This window comes from Cucurbita moschata, unplaced genomic scaffold (assembly GCF_002738365.1).
Source record: "Cucurbita moschata cultivar Rifu unplaced genomic scaffold, Cmos_1.0 Cmo_Scf00023, whole genome shotgun sequence".
Taxonomy (NCBI): Eukaryota; Viridiplantae; Streptophyta; class Magnoliopsida; order Cucurbitales; family Cucurbitaceae; genus Cucurbita; species Cucurbita moschata.
Window position 1 is genome coordinate 3,949,132 of NW_019268539.1, and position 18,518 is coordinate 3,967,649.

General features: G+C 36.9%; 5 protein-coding genes and 1 long non-coding RNA gene across 10 annotated transcripts in view; 4 read left to right on the forward strand and 2 right to left on the reverse strand.

Moving 5' to 3' along the window:
* LOC111460264 (ATPase GET3-like) overlaps nt 1-1,854 on the forward strand; it is a 7,583-nt gene extending 5,729 nt beyond the window's left edge. Inside the window, exons 5-7 of the mRNA XM_023103436.1 lie at nt 643-781; nt 877-992; nt 1,467-1,854. Of these exons, the coding sequence (XP_022959204.1) occupies nt 643-781; nt 877-992; nt 1,467-1,643 (432 nt within the window). The 3' untranslated portion in view covers nt 1,644-1,854. The remainder of the gene's footprint in view (nt 1-642; nt 782-876; nt 993-1,466) is intronic.
* A 195-nt stretch (nt 1,855-2,049) lies between these two features.
* LOC111460265 (ubiquitin-related modifier 1 homolog 2-like) lies at nt 2,050-3,944 on the reverse strand. Of its 2 annotated transcripts, XM_023103438.1 has the most exons (5): nt 3,788-3,936; nt 3,501-3,601; nt 2,727-2,802; nt 2,524-2,606; nt 2,050-2,403 (listed from the first exon to the last, which is right to left on the reverse strand). In XM_023103438.1, exons 2-5 carry the CDS (start codon nt 3,503-3,505, stop codon nt 2,286-2,288), a joined length of 282 nt encoding a protein of 93 aa, XP_022959206.1. In that variant the 5' UTR covers nt 3,506-3,601; nt 3,788-3,936; the 3' UTR covers nt 2,050-2,285. The 2 variants fall into 2 exon arrangements, with proteins under 2 accessions (XP_022959206.1, XP_022959205.1); XM_023103437.1 differs by lacking the exon at nt 3,501-3,601 and having other exon boundaries at nt 3,788-3,944.
* Nucleotides 3,945-4,208: 264 nt separating this feature from the next.
* LOC111460410 (peroxisome biogenesis protein 16-like) lies at nt 4,209-8,325 on the forward strand. Of its 3 annotated transcripts, none has more exons than XM_023103661.1 (8): nt 4,209-4,779; nt 6,298-6,355; nt 6,768-6,984; nt 7,086-7,390; nt 7,465-7,733; nt 7,830-7,897; nt 8,000-8,061; nt 8,143-8,325. In XM_023103661.1, exons 1-8 carry the CDS (start codon nt 4,711-4,713, stop codon nt 8,202-8,204), a joined length of 1,110 nt encoding a protein of 369 aa, XP_022959429.1. In that variant the 5' UTR covers nt 4,209-4,710; the 3' UTR covers nt 8,205-8,325. The 3 variants fall into 3 exon arrangements, with proteins under 3 accessions (XP_022959429.1, XP_022959430.1, XP_022959431.1); XM_023103662.1 differs by having other exon boundaries at nt 4,211-4,779; nt 6,298-6,371; XM_023103663.1 differs by lacking the exon at nt 6,298-6,355 and having other exon boundaries at nt 4,211-4,779.
* A 1,254-nt stretch (nt 8,326-9,579) lies between these two features.
* LOC111460441 (transcription factor TCP9-like) lies at nt 9,580-11,686 on the forward strand. Of its 2 annotated transcripts, none has more exons than XM_023103712.1 (2): nt 9,580-10,876; nt 10,913-11,686. In XM_023103712.1, the coding sequence occupies exon 1, from the start codon at nt 9,607-9,609 to the stop codon at nt 10,849-10,851; it is 1,245 nt and encodes a 414-aa protein (XP_022959480.1). In that variant the 5' UTR covers nt 9,580-9,606; the 3' UTR covers nt 10,852-10,876; nt 10,913-11,686. The 2 variants fall into 2 exon arrangements, with proteins under 2 accessions (XP_022959480.1, XP_022959481.1); XM_023103713.1 differs by having other exon boundaries at nt 9,580-10,874; nt 10,907-11,686.
* A 202-nt stretch (nt 11,687-11,888) lies between these two features.
* LOC111460106 (phospholipase D beta 1-like) overlaps nt 11,889-18,518 on the reverse strand; it is a 12,070-nt gene continuing 5,440 nt past the window's right edge. The window contains exons 4-11 of the mRNA XM_023103209.1: nt 17,411-17,605; nt 15,154-15,399; nt 14,909-14,977; nt 14,637-14,784; nt 14,064-14,212; nt 13,402-13,578; nt 12,864-13,061; nt 11,889-12,416 (exon numbers count right to left, since the gene is read on the reverse strand). Coding sequence (XP_022958977.1) covers nt 12,123-12,416; nt 12,864-13,061; nt 13,402-13,578; nt 14,064-14,212; nt 14,637-14,784; nt 14,909-14,977; nt 15,154-15,399; nt 17,411-17,605 — 1,476 coding nt within the window. The 3' untranslated portion in view covers nt 11,889-12,122. The remainder of the gene's footprint in view (nt 12,417-12,863; nt 13,062-13,401; nt 13,579-14,063; nt 14,213-14,636; nt 14,785-14,908; nt 14,978-15,153; nt 15,400-17,410; nt 17,606-18,518) is intronic.
* LOC111460107 lies at nt 12,383-13,807 on the forward strand. The gene is made up of 2 exons (XR_002713375.1): nt 12,383-12,468; nt 13,311-13,807. It is a non-coding gene; the product is annotated as an uncharacterized LOC111460107 (long non-coding RNA).

An 18,518-nucleotide genomic window follows, 5' to 3' on the forward strand; every position in this document is an offset into this window, starting at 1 on the left:
AAAAAAAAAAAAAAAAAAAAAAAAAAAAAAAAAAAAAAAAAAAAAAAAAAAAGAAAAAGCCTTACATCACTCTTTCTCCAAATTGGTGTCCATGATGCAAGAAAGAAAACGAATTATAAAGCCACTTGTTTATGCAATATGCACATACGCTCATAATTTTTGGACAACGATTTTCAATACATTTGGATGATATCTCACATTTCCTAGGGAGGTAAGCGATCTATTGGATATGACCTTAACGTACTACCCTTTCAAGAATGCAAAAGGCCTACTATGGAAAAATCTCATCATGACTTTCTTTTGGAATATGTGAAAAGAAAGAAATCAGGGAATATTTACGAAAAAGACACAAATCTATGTAGAACTTTTCGACAAGCTTGTTTACCAAGCTATATCTTAGTGTAAACTGTCTAATATTTTTACGTCCTATATTATACCTCCCTCCTCGCAAATTGAGAATTCCTTATGAAAAATAATATTGAACTAAACTTCAATGTTATCCGACATCTAACATATGTTAGGTGTAGTTATGTATCTGTTTGGTTAGTGCTGTGACTCCTTTTGTGGGCTGTTTTTACCCTTTTATATATTTTATTCTTTTTCTAAAGCTTGGTTTTTTACCCAACAATTCTCTGTTTTCAGGATTTGACTACATTTGTGTGTGTCTGCATTCCTGAGTTTCTGTCTCTTTACGAAACAGAGAGACTAGTTCAAGAACTCACCAAGTTTGAGATCGATACTCACAATATTATCATTAACCAAGTAATTTACAATGACGAAGGTACGACAGTTAACTGAATCCCTACACATATATTCTGTAAAGTGATTTGGAGCTTCCCTGTTTCTTAACCATATGTATGTGCTCTGCCGTTTTAGATGTTGAATCCAAGTTACTGAAAGCGAGAATGCGAATGCAACAGAAGTATCTCGACCAATTTTACATGTTATATGATGACTTCCACATCACCAAATTGCCATTACTGCCTCAAGAGGTACTGCTTTCTCTGCACATATTTGTCTCAATATATCGAGATTCATTCTGTTTTCTTTTATCATCTACTCCATAAATGCTTTTTCCTTCATGTCTGCCATTGGGTTTTGTTCCAAGTCTTGAATTATATTTTGTTTTTTAAACTTATCATTCTCTCCTGTATAATTATTGAAGTTTGGTAGACCTTGGAAGGAGAAGGAAGGTAGAAATGGCAATAGGTGCCTATTCACCCGATCCTAGTCTTATAGTAGTGAGTACCGATTTGTTGTACCGTCTGAGACAAGTTGCTAACTCTTAATACATATCGTGTTCTGTTATATCAATCTTATTTTTAGTTAGTATGAACATAACTTAGTGGATAAAACACCAAAGTTGAAGATGCCAAGCAAGAGCTTTGATTTGAAAACAGAAAGAGGCAAAAGAAAAAGATTGGGAAGAGCTTTGATTTCCAAACTTGTTGTGCACCGTATTGCAGGTGACTGGGGTTGAAGCTCTGAAGGACTTTTCAGGTAAGTTTGTGAGGCCATATGAACCAGCGACTAGCAGAGACTCGGTGGAAGACTTGGAGAGGAAAATATCAACGTTGAAACAGCAGTTGAACGATGCTGAAGCTGAGCTTGATAGAATTAGAAAAGGGAAGCAAAAGGCCTAAAAACAATACCCTTTCTTTTTCCCAACTCTCTATTATCTTTGCTTTTGTTTTTCCTTATTACATTTTTTTTTCTTTTAAAGAATTTCTTCTTGGAGAATTATAATACCGAAAGTGTTTTATTAGAACAGATGCTGCTGCGTAAACTTGGGACTTGGGACTATTTTTACTGTTTCGATTTTCTGGTCAATATAGTTGTTCATTCATTATTCCAGTTTCTTCGACTTTTATTTTCATTACGAAAGATGGAACTCCGCATCAAGATTTTTGGTATTGAAAATCAGTCACCGTTACTTCAATGCTTCAACCTTAAAGAAAACTTCTATGGTTGTCTCAATATATTTCTGTGTCTGACATGTTGAAAAGAAATATTTAAAATACCTTTTCGAACTTCTTATACAACAGAACATGAACATGAATTGAAATGCCTATGAATATAGCCTTTCTTCTACTTTATTCAGTCATTGAACATGAACATCCACCCCAACAAGATGATTTCACAAGCCTCAGAGCAAACTCTGATCAGGATTATTCTTTGTATAGTTTAAGATAACAAACAATACGTATTTTTAAGGTTAAAATGCCACAATATTCTAGACAACAATCACGTAGCTACAAGCTGGAAAAGCCATATTCCTTACTGAGTTAGCCTCCATGCAGGGTGGATATGAACACCACCACGTCTTTCTCTTCCAATGGTGTATCAAGCTGCCCACTCAGCTCCCAATCACAATCATTTACAAGCACCAGAACACCAGGTCTTCTGCAGGAACCACATTTGAAACCATCACAATTCTTCACCCACTTTCACGTTCATCCTCTCATTCACAATCTTTAAAAAAGAAAATTGAGAAACTAATGAGATATTTCTTTTACAACTTACACAGTGTCGCCTTTCATAAACATTTCTGGCCTCTCCTTGATCAGATTACTTCGGACCCAAGAGAGCAAATCTTTCATAATTAACTGAGAACCGTTTTGAAAGAAAGCATTAGACTTGCTTGATAAACAGAGGAATGAAGCATGAAAATATGAATCTGATATTGACTCGATCTTTCATTAAATTGTTGAAAAGTTTTAATTTACCGTTCCCGCTCCATTTTCAGGATCAACGCTGACATCGTGGATCTTCACAGAGTCACATAGTAACTCCAATCCCCCACTGCATTTAAAAGTTAATATTACTGTCATGTTTAACATATAAACACTAGCTGAAAAAATAAAGCCTAAAGAATGACATACTGCATCGATATCTTTTCCGTTTCACCTTTTACATTCATAAAAGACACAATAAAAATGCAACCTAGAAGCATATGGAAGGATAATTTCTAATATTGCAGAAAAAGGCTATTCAAGATACTGCCACATTATTTATTTTCCTTCTTTTTTGGTTTTGGTGGGGATGAGGAAATATAGAGGGTACTGATGGAGTCAAAATCTGCAAGCACTGTAAACAACACACTGATGAATTGTTGAAACAACATATGCAATTATAAATGGTACAATCCAGCCAAAGAGTTCCACCGAGCACAAATAAAAGTTGAATATGATAAAGAACAGGTTATCGATTTCCAATGTATATATAATCTAACGAAAGAACAACGGAGTGTAATTTACAAACTGGCATATGCTTCAAAAACAATGGTAATAAACGAACAAAACCAGAATGAAAACAATATGGAGGCAGTGAAGCAACTGGATATTCAAGCAAAACTATAGTTTTGGTCCCAATATCCTGAAGAATAGGTGCAGATTTTGAATTATTGACAACTAAACACAAACAATTATATCCAATAGTCGATCTTTTCTTCCCTTGAGCCAGCTCAAGAGAAATATTCCCCAACATCAGTATCACGATACCTCATTAATACACAGAATTCACGAACTCAAGAGTTTGCTCAAATTCAGAAAACAATCGATTTTTATGGATAGACAACGACACAGAAATTCAAGTTTATAAGCTGCGAAAAAACATAAAAACACGATCGAATAAGATATTTCTTCTAATTTCCAACTTTCCCAGAAACAGAAGGCATTGAAACTCTGTGTTCCAGGATCAGAGCTAAACAAACTGGGAAATTTTCCTTCCAAGTAAAATTTGAGAGAGAGAGAGAGAGAGAGAGAGAGAGAGAGAGAGAGAGAATTACCCAAATTCAAGTGTGAGTTGCATTTTCAATTTGCTTCCGCGGAACCCTAAAATAAAACCCTAGAGAGAAGACAAAGAACAGATCCTTAATGGGGGGATTTTAGAAGTAACTTCAGACGCACCGTATGATACAAACTATTCAATTCGGGTTGAACCAAATTTTAGTTTCTATCTTCTGATTTTTTATTTTGAGTTTTTCGGATTTAGATCTTATTATAAATACTCCTAAAAATATCTAATAAATCATTAATCTTTTAATTTTGTGTTTAATACATTATTAAAATATTTGATTTTTTTTTTTAATTTTAAAAAACTACATATTTATTTTTTTAAATTTAATATGACTCCAAATTTTCACTACAAAATTTCAACTTTCATCAAATTTGATCACAAACGCGAACAAATATTGCAATTTTTATAATACTCTAATCATCATTGGAACTACACTCGCGAATATTTTAGATTCTTGCACCAATAGATAAAAGGATATGATCTTTTTATTTGTTCGCAATGATATTGACGTTTGGTTTTAGTTCGTGTTTCTCTCTCCATCCAGATGCAGCCAAGTTTGTAAGGCAGTATGGAGGGTTTTCCAGATTGGCTGCTGTAATTGGGGTTCTGCAAAATTCCGGTTTCCCCTTCCCATAAATCCCAATTTGGTTCCTCCTTCTCTTCGCGCTTCTTCTCCTACAATTTCTCCCTTCATCAGCTACCTTTTCGTTTCTAGTTTCCTGAAAAGTTCTCGAGCAGGATCCCTCTTTTTGAATGACCGTACCGTTGTGTTCTTAGATCCAATTTTTCTTTCGGCTGGCTATGAGGAGGGTTCTTCCTTGTTGCATCTTAGGGTTTTAGTTTGTACCAGGTTCTTGGACGATTCGAGTGTTTCTTTCTTTTGTTGCCGCTGCGTTGTGATTCTTTCAAGTCATGGAAGCTTACAAGAAGTGGGTTAGGGATAACAGAGACTACCTTCACTCTTTTGAGTCTCTTGCAAATGTGAGCACTATAGATTTCTTATCATTACCCGCTCGTTTCTCTATTTGATTTCATCTGGGAATTTATTTGGTTGACTTGTTTGTTCTTTAATCTGTACGTAAACGGTGCTGCCCTTGGCTTTTATGGCGTTCTCTATTAAGTAATATTAGCATCTTTTTGCTAGTAGTTTATTTAAAGAACGGCTTTATGTTTCCACAGTTTATTTTCTGCAAATTTAAGATGGCATGCATGTCATGATGTTGATTTGATTTTTAAAAGAATAAGAGATATAGACAACAGATGGTATCCATATGTCTGATAGCAATGAGCATGAAGAGACCATTAAGTCAATTTATTCCTTGAAAATGAAGATTGATATACTATGGTCATTTTTTGTGAGTTTTGAATGTTCAACACTAGTCGATCGCCCGGCATTTTTATTGAAATCAGTTTGGGTAAACTGCACCTAAGTGCGTTTAATGTTATTAACATGTTCATTCTACATGATTATGTTCCTGTATGAGAGTACCCGCAAACTTTCTTATATACCATGAAACATATCGTCATTTGGTTATATGGATCTTATTATATTTTGATGTTTTTGATGGTCTGTGTATTGTTTAGGTATTGAAATTGTAACAGCCTAAGCCTATCGTTAGCCGATATTGTCTTTTTTGGACTTTCCCTTTTGGGTTTCCCTTCAAGGTTTTAAAACGTGTCTGGTAGGGATAGATTTCCACACTCTTGTAAAGAATGCTTCGTTCTCCTCTTCAACCAATGTGAGATCCCACTATCCACCCTCCTTTGGGGCCCAACATCCTTGTTGGCACTCGTTCGGATTGTGGGATCCCACGTCGGTTGGAGAGGGGAACAAAACATTCTTTATAAGGGTGTAAAAACTTCTCCCTAACATATGTGTTTTAAAACCTTGAGGGGAAACCCCGAAGGGAAAACCCAAAAAGGACAACATCTGTTATCGGTGGGCTTGGGCTGTTATAGAAATATAGAAAATACCGAACTATTTGCATGTCGGTGAATGAGCCTTTTTCACTGTTTGATCACAAGCAATTGTAACCCCCCTTGTAATAGATCTTTTACTGCTTGCTTGTGTTGGCCTCATTATAATGCGGAACAACCCATTCAAATTACCTTGCAATGAGAGAAATAGAGTAGATTGGCTGAAAAGTTGAACCACCTTACTTTGACAGACATGTTTAATCGATATTATTAGTACATAATCTCCTCTAGAGGTTAATCTTACGGCAATTGTAGAACAATTTTTTTGCCATTTGAAAGTAGAACTGGGATGGTGGAATCTTGTTCAAGGATCATGGAAATATCAACGTTGGATGGGTTTCCATGTGCTAATTTGGTGCATGATGTATTTTGTCATCTCATGTTTGTTTGTCATAAAACAGGTTAATTTCTCGATAGTTTTTGAAAACTGTTATATTACCATGATTAAAGTCAACTGTTAGTAGATCTGAGAGTATAAGTTTGTGGATTTCTACCTTTTATATGGTTCTTAATACTGTACAGGGCTTGACGTGGCTTCTTCCTGAACGATTTTCTGATTCAGAAATTGGACCTGAAGCAGGTTTTGTGAAACTTTGGTAACACTTGACTGCTTCTTCTGAGCTTGGAATTTGTAGTGCCCTTGGGTCCCCTTTGATGAATATGCATGTCTTCATATTTGTCTCACTTTCAAATGCTATAAATTTACAGTAGACCATATCAAAAGCATTCTGATAGCCAGCAAGGTTTTCTTAAGTTATTCTGTTTTCATTTTTCAACTTAGGGGTTCGAACCTCGTAACTTTGGAAGCTATCTCCCTACGTTCTAAGTTTGTACCAACAAACGTGAAAATTTAACTGCTATTTTGCTGTTTACTGGCGTTGTCTTGTCAAATGAACACGTTCCTGGCTTCTTTGTTCTAAAGTTTTGCCTTGCTCTGAGTGGATGATTTGCAACTTTGAAGCTATTATTAATTAGTTTAGGGATTTCTGCAGTTTCTGCCGCTGTTGGCATTGTCACTGCAGTCAATGAACACATAATCGAAACAGCTCCAACCCAGATGCATGTAAACGCAACTGTGCCATCTTCATTTCCTTATTCACTATGCATATCTGCTCTGAAAAACTTGGAAACATTGATTGAAGTTGCTGCACAACAATATTATGGTGATGATAAACGATGGAACTTCATTGCTGTTACGGAGGCTTTGAAGTAAGACACAGTTGATGAGTGTGGGAGTGCCATTTTTTAATCTTCTGATACATTTTTATTGCATAGTCTTTGCCTTTACATTAGTAGCCGTTGAATTTCAGGGTACTCTTTAGATTAGCTCTGTTCAAGAATTGTGGGTACAAGATCCTTCTTGATGGAGGAGAAACCATAAATAACGAAAGACATCTGAAAACTTCAACTTCTCAGCACAGACCTAATGCTTTCACAAAGCATGGTGGGCATAATGCATCTGGTTATTCAGGATATCTTAATGGACATGACCAATGGAATCTAGAAGGGAGGGCATTATCTGCATTAAGCAGGTTCGGGGAAAAGGCTCGGATGATTTCAGCACCAGCATGGTCGTATGGGGTTCAGCACCAGCATGGAATGTTCAATCCTTCAGGTGCCTATATCGATCCCAAGTTCCTAGAGTTTTGTGGGGGGAATGTCTACTGACAATTAATTGTGCGTTTACAGCTACAACGCCCGAGAGGCCTACACTTTCTACTATTTTGTCTGAACAGGGTCATCGCGGGGCTCTTTTCGTGACTGGAGAAGTACTTTTCATAACACGACCGCTTATTTACGTTCTTCTAATCCGCAAATATGGGAGTCGGTCGTGGACTCCTTGGTTTCTTTCACTGGCTGTGGACCTCCTTGGGACATGCTTTTTATCATATGCTACCTCAGCATCGACGAGTAGAAAAAACCAAAGATCATGCCTTTCCGACTCTGAGAAGGATGAGGTCGTGTACTCTAGTTCATCCTACATAGTAACTTTATTGGGTTAAAAACTTAACTGTCATTCTTATATTAACTTCAACATGTTTGACTTGGTTCAGCTGAGAAGACGGAAGATGCTTTGGGCATTTTACCTCATGAGAGACCCATTCTTCGAGAGATATACAAGGTGCATACATGCTTCAAGATTTAAACTTTTTGAGTCGAGAATTTCTCGACTTCAAACTTATAAGTCTTGGATTGAAACCGATTATGCTGAATGTTTTTTCAGGCGAAAACTTGAAGGGGCCGAAAAAGTTTTAGAACCTGTACCTTTTGTCGGATTCCTCACAGGTTCGAAGTGTATCCATTTGCGATAGTTGTAGATTTAAGATGATGTGGATTATAGCTGATATTTACTGTGTTGATGTGCAGCAAAAATTGTTGAGCTTATTATTGGAGCTCAGACAAGATATACTTACATGTCAGCGTCATGAGATGAGAGGGAAATTGGAGTTTGAAGGGCCCAAGTCTTCCCTCCTGGTTTGTTGTTTCTACGCTTCATACAAATATTTGGTGACGTTTCTTTTTGCAATCAGCTATTCTGAATAATAATAATAAGAATAATAATAATAATAATAATAATAATAATAATAATAATAATACTAATACTAATAATATAGTTGGTGAAATAAAATGTGTCTTTATTTATTTCAAATAATTTTAATTCACAGGGCATATTTTTATCATTGAAAGTAACGGTTTAATGATAAAAGACAGTTAAGAGAAGGCAAATGGAATTAAAACTCAATTATTATGAAGTTGTTTGTATGTCAAGTCAGCGAAATTTCGAGGTGTCCACAAATCGATTATTAAAAAACACGGTTAAATAATAATAATAATAATAATAATAAAAAAGGAAGTAGGGCCCATCGGGCAAGGTCCCCATCTAGAAAAACCGACGTGGACCCCATTGCAAGGGGATAGCAAGGGGGGCATGTCCATTGTATGTAGTACAGGCATGGGGCCCTTCAGTGTGATTAGTAGTGCTGGTGGGTCCCACCATCCGTGAAGGGAAGGGAAGGGAAGGGAAAGGAAAGGGGTTGGTTGGTTGGTTGGTTGGTTACTTGGTACGTGGTGTTTTAAATAGATTTTGTCTTTTTTAGTTATTTAATTATTTTTGTACAATTCAAAAATTAAAAGACGTAGTGAAAATTGATAAAAGATACTGAATAGTAAGTTTTAAGTAGTTAATGGTTAAAAAGGTAATTATTGATTAGTAAGTCTAAGATGAAGAGTTTGTAAGAAGAAGTTAATTATATATGATATGATATGATATGGGTTTAGGTAGTGGGCTGGGGGAGGATAGATATGGTTGACAAAGTGACGTATAGAGTAAGCTTGGAAGGGTGCGTCACATGAGAGTCATTCTTAGTGGGCTTTCCATCATCATCTAGGTTTGGATTTGGACTTTGAAAATTAATACCCAACTTTTAACCCTTTTATTAACCCTATCTTTAACTACTTACTATTCAACTCTAATATTCTGAAAAATATTAATTAATTAATTAATTATTTATTTATTTATGATTATGTAGAGAAATAATATACTCCGGAATTCATGAACATTGATTTGTTTATTCTCCAGAATTGATTCCCAAGGAATCCCTATCTCTATCCTGCAAATACATTAGGATGAGTCTATTCAAATATACCTTATTTACTTTTAATTCTTTTCATTTTTCTGCCCAACCTTGTATTTTTATATTTGTTGTAGTAGAATTTTATATAACCTAATTTGGTTTCAAATTTAATTTGGGAGATGTAATTTTGGAAATTTATTTATAGGACTTGGCGATAGGTTAGAGAGAGGAGAGAGGAGAGAGGAGAGAGGAAGAAATGGGAATGGCAAGTTGGGAGTTATTGGAAGAAGAAAAGGTGATGGGGGTAGGTCCATCATCCCCAGCTTTGACCCAACACTACTGGGCCCCACCCTTCTTTGGCAACTCTTCCTTCTTCTCCCAATTTCTTCTTTTTCTTTCCTTAAATCCCCTCTCCCCACTTCTTCCTCTCCCCTCTCCCCTCTCCCCCCCTCCCTCTCCGCCCATGGCCGATATTCACAAACAAGACCTCGACGACCACCACCACTCTCCGCCCACCCATCTCTCTATCAATAACTCCGACTCCTCTCCAATGAACCTTCTTCCCCTTGCTCCCAAGCGGGAGCATCCCGACAACGACCACGAAACTCAGGTCGTCAAGTTCACGGCAGAGATACCTAAAACGGTCTCGTCTATCCCCCCCAAGAGACCCTCCACCAAGGATCGCCACACCAAGGTCGAGGGCCGAGGCCGGAGAATCCGAATTCCGGCTACCTGTGCGGCGCGTATCTTCCAATTGACTCGTGAGCTCGGCCACAAGTCCGACGGCGAAACCATCCGCTGGCTTCTCGAACGGGCCGAGCCGGCGATCATCGCGGCTACTGGGACTGGTACCGTTCCCGCCATCGCCATGTCTGTTAATGGCACTCTCAAAATCCCCACCACCACTTCCTCTTCTAACCAAGATTCCACCGATCAATCCGCCAGTAAGAAGCGGCGTAAGCGCCCCGCTAACAGTGACTATGTTGACGTAAATGACGCCGTTTCCGTTTCCGTCTCCGCCTCCGCCTCCGCCTCCGCCTCGAACGGCTGTGTTCAGGCCGCTACCGTTGCCGGTTCCCCCGCCGTCCAACAGCCTTTTCCACCGGGGTTTGTTCCAGTGTGGGCCATCCCATCGAACGCCATAATTCCCGGGGCGGTTTTCATGGTTCCATCCGTGGATTGCTCTTCCACCCGTCCGCAGTTTTTCTCATTCCCGACCCCGGCAGCGCCGCTCATCAACACAACGGCCCGACCCATTTCCACCGTCCCGTCGAAGCTGCACACATCTCACATTCAAGCAAACACCACCAATCAAAGCTCGAGCACTTCAAACTCCTCCGCTTCCAAGTCTGAATCCGTCATGGCGCCGATCTCGAGCTCCACCGTCACGACAAACGGCAAAACTACGAAACAGATGCTCAGAGAATTCTCATTGGAGATATACGATAAGGAAGAGCTTCAATTCATGTCTCGCTCGTCGGAAAGAATGAAGACAGAATAGACGGGAAGTTGTTTTCGATTCAATATCTCACTCTCTCTCTCTCTCTCTCTCTCTCTCTCTCTCTCTCTCTCTTTCTCACCCTGTGTAATCTATCCGCCATCGACGAACCAGAAAAGAAAGCTTGAGACGAAGAACGAATGGAAGAAGGAAAAAAGTATCGTTTATTTTTTGGAAGTGCAGCAGAAGGAAGGGGAAGCACGAGGCAGTCACGTGGTAGACGTGAGGATCGAAAAGTAAATGCACGTGTAAGGTGGGGGTGGGGTTTTTCTTTTTATTTTTTTGGTGAAGGCGCAAAGGTGTGGGGACCACATCAGCGAGATGGGTCAACACTACGGAAAGACAAAAATTTTCCTTTTTAATATATTTAAAAAAAACAAAAAATAAAAGAGAGTGGGGTCCAGGTCAGTGGTGGAAACGAGTTATGCTGCTCCGTGGACCGTGCAAGCCTGGTGTGGGGACTACTTTTTAGCCTCCTTGTGTCTATGTGATGGAGGTTGGGGAGGGCCCGGGTCCACTTGATGGGCCCAACGGCGGCCTTTTAGGCCTGGAGCATGTGGTGGTCCCCTCTGCCCGGCCTACAACCGGGTTGTGGGTTCTGTGGTCCGAGCCAGGTGCATGGCTGAAGGATAAATGAACACGTGTTACACTGTGGGTTAGCTGGAGACTAAGAGCGTTCCTTGTTGCCACGTGGATCAATCAGAATGGTTTGGTATGAGATGCTTTTCTGGAAAACTTGGGGTTATTTTGGTGAGAGAAAGAAAGAGTTTGTAAATTCATTGTTTAGCTGAATTCTTGATAATCCATTAATGATTAGTTTCTGCGTCTATTATATATTTATATACGCTTCGATTTTAATATTTTAGTTGTCTATTATATATTTATATATGCTTCGCTTCGATTTTAATATTTTAGTTGTCTATTATATATTTATATATGCTTCGGTTTTAATATTTTAGTTGAATACTGACTTGACTGATGTATCGACAATAAGAAATGTTTCATTTCCTCGCAAACTAAATTAAAAAAAACCGTTTCAATTCCAATAAATGTTTTGTTCTCCAGCCTTCCAAATAACAGATATTATTAACATTAAAAACAGAACCACATGGATGAGGGTTACAAAGGCCACTCCCAAGAAAACGGGAGAAAAAGATGGCCATTCTGTGTATAAATTCTCCCTTCATTTTCCTTAATAGTTACTAACAAAACTTTCCAGAGCTAGAAACTAGAGCGCTCTCGTTCGTTAGGTCTTGAATACAACCAGAGGTTATTTAGATAGTGAGGTTCTCCTGAATCCCAAGAAATGAACCAACTATTTTTCCTCCTACGTCTGGAAAATTTTCATGTCCAGGAAGGGATTTTACTCTCCCTCTTCTATCAACTTCAACAGGGTACTTCAGAAGGTGTCCTCTCATCTCTGTTACTTCATCTGCAGCAAACTGTTTCCAGTTTAATTCTCCCATTGTTCTAACTCTTCTCACGCATTCCAGGCTCTCCGGTTCATTGAAACACTCTTCCATCGTTCCTGTATGCTCCGCCCACAACGACATCCTATATCCATAGATCTGCAGGGCAAGACATCCAAATCCCACAAACGATTCAGGAATGCAGTTCTATGTATGTAAAATTCTTCACACCAAATGAACTGATGCATGTATAACTACTTCTTCACTTTATTGAGGCTCTACACAGATATGGGGACAAAGAAAAGGAACTACAAAGTAATGTTTAAATTATAAGCTTGATCTTCCAAATCTTTTAGACTTAAATGCACATTTTCAACTCTAAAGTTGATGTCTATTTAGTTCTAATACTTCTTTTAAACCAAGGGGTTGAACTCTCCTCTTTCAGGCACAGGTTTAGTGAATTCATGAAAATCTTGTCTTCCTCAGGGCATTTCATGAATTTCAAATTAGACCCTTTATGTACTGACTCCATTTTGTCAAGTCTATTAGGCTTAACTAGCATTATTTGAACAATCCCACATTGGACATCTTAAAGTTAAAATTCACCTGTCCACGAGGACGTGAACGCTTCTTTGCCCATGTATAATGAGGTTGATAGGATCCCATAGCAATCTCAGTGTCTCTAGTTCCTTCCATGGATCTTTGGTTGATGTTAGCAGATCCCAAAATCACATACTCGTCATCAACTATCATGCCTTTGGAGTGAACATATATCATAAATCTTCTGCTTTTCCGACTAAGTGCCTGCAGTCAGTTCAATCGATCATTTGTGATTAAATAATAATAATACTACTAATAATAATAATAACAGTGACTAATATACAGTGAAAATCTTGATTACTAGCTCTTTTTATGGAAACATAAAATTATGGACTATAAAGCAAGGTCGTTTCCATCATATCTCTCCCTTATTTTCTGCAAGAACTCTACTTCGTTTTATTATTGTTGTTGTTGATTATGAAAGAATCTCCAGTAATACTCCACAATGTACAGGTATTTGGCAGGGCTTAACATAAAACCCAAATCAAAGTAAGAGAATACATATAACGACTGAAATCAACAACTGACTAAGGATATAAGTTACCTGTGGAGAGTTTTCTGCACTAGGGCTTCCAGAAGATAAAGGATCATTTCCATCCACATCCTCACGATTTCCCAGGCAGAAGAAGTTCAAATAGTCTTGAGGAGAGAATGCCTCCTCAAGACCAACCTCCATCAAGGCCTTGTAAATGACCTCATACATCATTTGCATGGTTTTTTGCTGAGCAGTGCGAGAAAAGTTCAGTTAAATCAGAAGTATACTTGTCATAGATCAGAATGTGTGTTGGTGTTTCAATGTTCATCTTATCATGTTCCCTCATGATCTCACTTTATTTTATCATTTAACCCAATAATATCTCCAATTCCCACCAAAGAAGAATTTAAGAACTGCAAAGTTCTAAATATTTAGGACTGTTCTGATATTTTAATTGCCATGAATTACTACTGGGAAAAAAAAAAAAAAAAAAAAAAACTATAAAGTTGCATGTTCAACTTATAGACAATCTCATTTAAGCAAGAATCACAATGCTATGTATATGAAATGCTCAAGTACATTGATTATGAAATTTAAAGAAATAAGGATTGTAGGTGAATTAATTGAGATGACTTGAGCAATACTTTTATTTCAAATTGATTTAGAAATGCAGCAATTAAATTTAATAACGAAAAACATTAGAACTCAGCCTAGGCTACTAATGAATCTACCTGCCAAAATAGTATTCTCTGAGTGGCAGCAGCAGTTGGGACGCCCTCAGGCCACATGGGGATGACAATATATGCAGCAAACCTCTCATTTCCTCTGATTTTATCAGCAATCTTTAGCGCAATTTCCATTGGAATCAAATTGTTGGCACCTATGAAAAATCAGAAACGTACAAAATTAGCAATTCACGACTCCAATGTTGTAATGTCATCGTACTGCATAACATAGTCCACTCTTTTAGGAAAAACAATAAAGATAGGACTAGATAGCCTGCCGTAGATTTATAGTTTCAAAGTCTAAACATCCTTTCTAAATGGCTGTTGTCACATATTAGCAAATGCAACTTAATTTGTCATGCTGGTGCTCCCAAATGAAGGCATACTTTTTTCTTTTTCTTTTTTTCTTTTATGGTCACACAAACTGAACCCTTGGTCAACTTTAAAAAACTAATTGTTAGATTATAGGTACTGATTTTTCGGAAATTTTTTTTTTTTTAAAAAAAGAAAGTACAACCGCATATACCCAATTTGTTAAGCAAACCATATACGGAGGAGGCTTTTTTTAATGTACTTTACCTATATCTTTGTTTGAATTCCAATTGAAGGATGATCCAATGAAATATTGGTTCTCTATATAAATGTAGTGTTGGGCAGCTCGAATGGCTTTCACGTATGCTGTGTGTATACTCATGTCAATCAGCACATTCTTTCCACATACGAGGTTCTGCACGGTAAAATATTAGGGAATAAGCATGTTAGACGACACAAATACAAAATAAATACATGCATATATGTGCAAATTTTATATTTATTTGATTGGAAATATAGCAATCATAACCGTCCTTTACCTTGCTTGGGGCATCTTTTGGGTCCTTCGGGAAATCTTTAACAGAACTTGAATCAATTGAACGAAAAATCTGCAGTATTACTCATCATTGAAAAATTCCACAAGGAACATAGAGAATTCATTAAAAAGGTTCAATTCTCTGTTACATAACTAAACAGGTCTAAATCACAACCAGTTTCAATTGCCGAGGCTTTTACCACCTAAATAAAGGTCCACATATGCATTAAGAAGGGTTTAAAACATTACCTGCACATGCCATGATTCAGGATCATTTTCATAGTTACAGTACGCTTCAGAAATTCCAATTATGTCATGAATTCTTTCAATACGCAGCAAAGCATCATCATATGATTTCAACTTTTTTATCCCGTGAGGTTTTGAAGCTCTCCTCCATCGCTCCTCAAAATTGGTCAAAACATCATATGCTGCTGGACCTTCAATTTTGCTGTGCAGATCATGCCACGGTTCTCTTGGACAACCAACAGTACTACCCTGTTCAACTAAATAATTTTGTAACTTCATAAAATCAAATCAAATTTTAGTAACCCTAGATGCAATGATATATTTAATTTTTTTGTAACAGCCCAAACATTTTTTCTCCTAAAATTCTCTTTAGAAAGATGTTAAAGGTTCCAGTCTGGTGTTTTGTCTAACTGATTATTGATTTCATACGTTCAATCTCTAGTTATTTTCAACTAGAATAGAATTGATGATTTATCTCTCTTCAATAAAAGCATTTTCACTTGTTGAAATGTAAATGATAACACACCCTTCAATCTATCAGACAAGATATTAGCCACGGTATTTTAGATACTCGTAAACAAGCTAATAGGTCTAAAGTCTTGCACCTTCTTAACATTTTCTTTCATTAAAGTAAGATAAATAAAAATTTATGCAAGAGTTTTGGGTGACCTTCCCCATTAAAATCTTAGAACACTCCCAAACATCATTTTAAAATGCTTCAAAACTTGTTTAGCAATTTTGTAGAAAAACCATCCTGCCTTGAAGCCTTTGACACCCCCAAAGGGATCAAGACTATCAAAATTTTATTTTCTTCCAAAGATCTCTCAAGCCATCTACTTTCTTCTCATGATAAATAGGTTGCCATTTTAAGCTATGAGTACCTCATTTCCAGAATAAAAACTTGTCTAGAAAACTCAAAATTCCCCCTTCAATATTTTTGGCTTCCGTTTTTCACACTACTCTTCCCCCAACCTGATATCAGTTCTCTATTTTCATCACAAAGCTCTTTAGTCTACTGGATGCAAGAAACCTGTAAAAAGAAGGCTAAACTTTCCTCCCCGTCTCTTAACCAAACAAGTTTGCATCTTTGTTTAACAATAATTCTTTCCTGATGTTCTTCTATAGAAATAAAATCGACATATTCCTCTCCATCAAATGTTGCCTCCTTATTTCTTCTTTTTCTTCTACTTCCTCCCCCTAAAATTTTCAGCTTATTAAGTCATATATTTTCAAAACAAGAGTGAAGGACCGCACATAAGGTTCCCTGGTCAGAAATGACTCTCACGAGCTAGATTCTCTAAGCATATCCAACCAAAACCAAGAAAAAAGATATCTATTGATCAAAAACTGAATAGCCATTTCTCCCAAGTTTGGCAACGTGAAATTCCAATTGGACACAACAAAGTCTTCTATAACTTTGTTGTATTCCTTAATACTAGTTCTTCTTCCACCATTTAGATTTTCAAAATAATACCCTGTGACTTCTACAAATATCAACAATGTAAACTCCACTTCTTCAAATATTGCGTAGCTTGCCCTGCTGCTATAATATGAACTTCAGAGATTCAATACTTGAATCTTCTCAAGAGGATATTGCACCCTACATTGCAGCAATTTAGATGGTGCTTTTTTGGAAATCACACTTACGGAAAGCCATGACTATCGGTTGAGTCATTTTTTAACAATGAAATGGTATATACTCTTATACCATACAGTACAAGTTCGTTGAATTGTCTGCCAATATTGTATTTCTTGCCCAATTGAATGAGGCTTCTTTTCTCAAAGAAACGATCAATATCGGTCTTCTTCCATCAAAATAATTGTGGATATATTGAGGCCTTTGACACAGTTTTATGAATATAATACAAGAGTATGGTCATTTCAGTCCAATGTTTCTCTTTATTTTGAGGGACAGTCTTTTATTCTTGATAGTATGTTTTTTTGTTACTCAGTTCATTCAGGCAGGCCACTTTCATTTTATGATCCCCTTTTCATTTGTTCAAGGTCTTCTCCTTACCTTTTTGGTGCTCTCATCTCATGTACTTCAATCTCTATAATGAAAGCCTTGTTTCTTCATTGAATGGGGGAAAAACTAGATGAAGAAACTAGTATGCCCTTAAGAATAAACTTGGGTTAGCAAAAAAGGGGGAATATACTAGGGTTACTCAGATTTTTGGCATAGATCAAACTTCCCTCTTGCATCCTATTACCGCAGAACCATATTAACTATTAAAAGACAAAGTGGGACATAACAGATTACCGTGTATGTAGGATTGTGGTAATCATCCTTGTGTACTGTTTGAAGTGTCCGAAATATGGGATGTGATGGATTATCATACCGCCCGTCACATAAATCGAGCCCTCCAACAAAAGCTATGATTTTTCTTCTATTATTTCCAGCATCAGCATCCACAATAACTGTTTTCTGATGGTGTGTATAGATAGTTCCAACTTCCTGATTATTGAGAAAGATGAGCAAGAATCACAAAAGGCAATATTTTGTTTTAAAAAAAAAAACAATGCAATTAAACACTCCCAAAAGTTCCCAATATGAGACCTCGAAAAAAGAAAATAAAAGAAAAAGAAAATTCCCAAATATGATAATGAGTTGAAGAATAATTTTGTAATTTATCCAAAGAATGGCTTCCTTTAGTCCCCTGACGTTGCTGCTACCATATTAAAATAAAGAAGATATAAAGTAACCAACATATTCCTTTTTAAGGAACAAAATATACTAATCGCAAGGATAAATTCTAGCTTTTTTAGGGAAAAAATGAGCTTAATTATCAAAAGTTAAATAACAATAGAGATGAAAAACATATGCGGTCTAGTAGTTAGAAGAATGACTTTGATAGCAAGTACAGGTACAACACACGGTCACAAGATAGCTGAAACTAGAGTGCTCAAAGATAAACTGAAATGGCCCAACATGAGCAAAGCTCAATTGGCATAAAATATGTACTCTCAACAAAATTAACGGCTTGACCCCATCCCGCCACCCCACGTATTGCAGAACTAAAAAAAAAGATCAATTGAAATGCTTTAAAATGCTCAAACGTAAAGCGTCTAATAAGGCAGTATGAGAATAAAATGATGTGAAGATTGTAATGCCTGAGGATGCAAGAGGTCAAAAGATTGACCCCCATCCCACACCCTACATATTGCAGAACTGAAAAAAAAAAAAAAAAGAAGATAAACTGAAATGCTTCAAAATGCTCAAACATAGAGCGTCTAATAAGGTAGTATGAGAATAAAATGATGTGAAGATTGTAATCCCAGACTATGCAAAAAAAAAAAAAAAAAAAAAAAAAAAAAAAAAAAAAAAAAAAAAAAAAAAAAAAAAAAAAAAAAAAAAAAAAAAAAAAAAA